This window comes from Nanorana parkeri, unplaced genomic scaffold (assembly GCF_000935625.1).
Source record: "Nanorana parkeri isolate BGI_ZX_2015 unplaced genomic scaffold, ASM93562v1 scaffold2772, whole genome shotgun sequence".
Lineage (NCBI taxonomy): Eukaryota > Metazoa > Chordata > Amphibia > Anura > Dicroglossidae > Nanorana > Nanorana parkeri.
Genome location: NW_017309040.1, coordinates 18,399 through 22,193, shown reverse-complemented (window position 1 = coordinate 22,193; position 3,795 = coordinate 18,399). Strand labels below are relative to the sequence as shown.

The 3,795-nt window shown below is 49.9% G+C and overlaps 1 protein-coding gene across 1 annotated transcript in view; it reads left to right on the top strand.

Annotated features, from left to right (window-relative positions):
• The window catches only part of EIF3G (eukaryotic translation initiation factor 3 subunit G), an 11,986-nt gene extending 10,006 nt beyond the window's left edge, over window positions 1–1,980 (top strand). The window contains exons 10-12 of the mRNA XM_018574152.1: window positions 333–474; window positions 1,344–1,442; window positions 1,850–1,980. Coding sequence (XP_018429654.1) covers window positions 333–474; window positions 1,344–1,442; window positions 1,850–1,980 — 372 coding nt within the window. The remainder of the gene's footprint in view (window positions 1–332; window positions 475–1,343; window positions 1,443–1,849) is intronic.
• Window positions 1,981–3,795: the final 1,815 nt, after the last annotated feature.

The window sequence follows — 3,795 nt, the reverse complement described above, 5'->3', positions numbered from 1 at the left end:
ATGCGCGCTGCGGGAAGGGGGGAGGCACGCTGCGGGTGGGGGGATGCGCGCTGCGGGAGATGGGGAACGCTGTTGACCACACTAGCTCAGCATCCACAGCGCCTCTCGTAAAGGAATAAAGTGCTGCGTGCGCCTTGTCCCCGGGAAGGGGGGAGGAGCAGGACACGTGTATGATGAGACGTCTGTAATGTCTGAGCACGCATGTTCTATAGGAAGAGTTGTTCTTGTAGCTCATAGCAACCAGTAAGCTGTGCGCTCTTGCAGTGTTGGGTGTAAGGGGACACGTGGCACCTCTCTCCTGATGCAATGTTATTGTTCTCTTCTCTCCCCAGGGATTTGCCTTCATCAGCTTCCACCGCAGAGAAGACGCCGCTCGCGCCATTGCTGGCGTTTCCGGATTTGGTTACGATCATCTTATTCTGAACGTGGAATGGGCCAAGTACGTTCTTATTGGTTGTTGTGCGTTCTTGTGTGGTAGTGGGAAGAACGCTCCTTACATTGGGGGTCAGTGGGAAGAATGCTCCTTACATTGGGGGTCAGTGGGAAGAATGTCCCTTACATTGGGGGTCAGTGAGAAGAATGTTCCTTACATTGGGGGTCAGTGGGAAGAATGTTCCCTACATTGGTGGTCAGTGGGAAGAATGCTCCTTACATTGGGGGTCAGTGAGAAGAATGCTCCTTACAGTGGGAAGAATGCTCCTTACATTGGAGGTCAGTGAGAAGAATGTCCCTTACATTGGGGGTCAGTGGGAGGAATGCTCCTTACATTGGGGGTCAGAGGGGGGAATGTCCCTTACATTGGGGGTCAGTGGGAAGAATTCTCCTTAAATTGGGGGTCAGTGGGAAGAATGTCCCTTACATTGGGGGTCAGTGAGAAGAATGTCCCTTACATTGGGGGTCAGTGGGAAGAATGTCCCTTACATTGGGGGTCAGTGGGAAGAATGGTCCTTACATTGGGGGTCAGTGGGAAGAACGCTCCTTACATTGGGGGTGAGTGGGAAGAATGGTCCTTACATTGGGGGTCAGTGGGAAGAATGTTCCTTACATTGGGGGTCAGGGGTCACTTCCCTGAGAAATGAGAAGCTCCATTGGTCCCAGTCCGGTGGTTCTGCTGAGTGGTGTTGGTACCAGAGCTATGTGGCCACCATCAGTCAGGAGATGAATCCATCACTGCTCATGGAACCCCTGGCAGCCTCAGGGGGGAACCCTGTTGTGCCTCCTTATCTCCCAGCATGCTTCTCGGACTCTCCTGGATGCTCCTCTTGTTGGATTTTATAACATTTTGTTTCCAATAAAATAACCAAATAATACAAAACTAACAATTTCTTTTCTTCCCCCCGCAGACCGTCCACCAACTGAGCGTGGAGCCCCATCGTGTGATTGGAGGACGGAATCTATTTCTTATATGTACTCGATGCTAATAAAATATCAGAAGGTCGGAGGTCAGGTTTATTTATATCGGCGGCGTCACTTCTGCTTTTTATGGTTTCGGTGAATCGGATCAGGCGGGGGGGGGTTTGTGGCGTCCTCGGCACAGATCTCATCACACTGGTTTTGGGAGAAGGATGAAAATAGGTTAGAGAAGTGACCCCGGGTCAGCTCACTTCCTGCGGTGAAGCCGCCACTTTGTAGCAGACGGAAGGGAACGTGAACTCCATGCACTGCACTGATGATGGCCGACAAGCCTGGAACAGCTCTATGCTGTGCAGAATGAAAGGCTCATTATTAGGCTGTTGCTGTCCTATAGACCAGTGGTCGTGGATGCGTTGTTGGTCCCGGGGGCAAATAATGATTTGTCTGGCCCCGCCCACCATCCTACAATGAGGGATAAACCTCTTTTATGTTTTAGTTTTTGAGATACGTGGATACCGTCTGTCTTTAGAAGGCTCCACTGTGTGTAGTATAATTACAGGGGAGGCATTGCAGGACCGCCAACATATCAACATAATCCACATTTCTACACACAAGGGAAAGGAGTAGCGCAATAAATCAAAGGATGAATAGAGTAAGCTCCTGGGTTTCAAAATAAAATAAACACATGATTCCCTTAAAGGAGAACTATGAGGGGGGGAGGGGCTTCTCACTCCCCTCATAGTTCTAGCCGACCGGTGACAATGAGACTGTCACAGGTCGGCTCAGTAGATCAGGAGGTGAGCGAACACATACCGGGTTCGCTCACCTCTCGATCCTGTCACTGCTCTCTGCCGTGACAGGGGAGGGGCTGGATTCCCACCTCCCCGCTCCGATCCGCCAGCGCTGACGGGGGAGGGGGCGGGTACAGCTGGCTCTGCCTCTAGATAGGCGGAGCCAGCTGTCACTCACGCAGCTGGGCGGATCCCGTCATCTAAGTCGGGATCCGCTCCGGCTGCGGCGTCTCAGTATACCGCGAGCTGTAGCTCCCTATATACTGAGCCTAGGGTGACGGGAGGACGCTAGTTTGTGTTCTCCCGTTACCCTAAGGAGAACTATGGGGAAAGCCCTGACCACATCGTTCTCCTTTAAGGAAATAAATCCCAGACAAGGAGACGTCTGATGAATAAGTAACAATGTCGGGATCTTACAAGGAGTTTTAATGATTTATAGAAAAATGCAAAAACTAAATCACATGACACAAACATTTATAAACCTTAAAATGTCCGAGGCTTCCCTACAACCGCTCCAACAAATGGATGTCGGTGATGGTGGTAATACGAGTGCCCACGAAGGGTGGCGAGCAGTCGCTGGTATGTGGACCAAACTTTAAGGGCCTGTTCACATGAGTTTCTAGGTCCTGATCAAGTGTGGATCAGCAGACGCGGTGCTATGTTTTTTTTTTGATGCGTGAAGTGGCGCTGTCAGTATGTTGCCTGCAGTGCGTTTTTGACGCGTTTTGCGTTTCCTGACCGTACAAAATGTGACATGCAGTATTTTTCTATAAGCACTATCCTTGTCGCACTCCTTGCCGATATGTCCCTTGTAGTGGGGGGTGCTCGCAGTGACCGCGGATGGCGCCGCAAATGTCAGCAATTGTAGACATGTCACCAGCACACCAATCCTTTTAAGATAGCAAAAGCTTCATTTATTGAAGTTGTTTGTCATATGACCAATAAATGAAGCTTTTGCTATCTTAAAAGGATTGGTGTGCTGGTGACATGTCTACAAATGCAGTATTGTATCGTAACCAGAACGGACTGCGCACGTGAGAACTGTAGCCCATAAAACACACAGGGATACATTGGGATGCATATTTAGTGCAGGAGCGTACGGAGCCGGTCAGCACAGAAAACGGACGTCGTGTGAACAGGCACTAAAGAGTAGATGGGATACAATTGTATCTTAATGTGCCGAAGCAACTCGCTGCGTTTTGTAGTTTCAATGTAGCGATCCGCACCGAGTCTCACGCTGGATAGTTAGTTGGTTTTTCAGTAAACATCCAAAATGTATCCATACGGTGATTTGTAACTATTATTATGACATGGTATTTATATGGCGCCAACAGTAATAAGGAATCGCTTCATTTTAGCCGCAGAGATCGAATTTCTTTCCCAGGATTATCTGGATGTTCACCTGCAATGGAGCCGGTTATTCCCTTCGTATAGAGTCGCCGGGAATATCTCCTGTAAGTGCGGCGGCACAATATAAGCGGAGTAAGAGAAGTCTCCAGGATGTATATCCACTGGCCCCCGGATCTCATTGCCCTTAGGGTATGCGGGCAAGCCCGGCTCGATCCGCTCAGCAGTGTACTGTCCCCGCCAGCCGAAAGTATAAAATACTCGGCAAGTAGCTCCAAGGCTGTGAGGGAAGGCGTTATCCCGT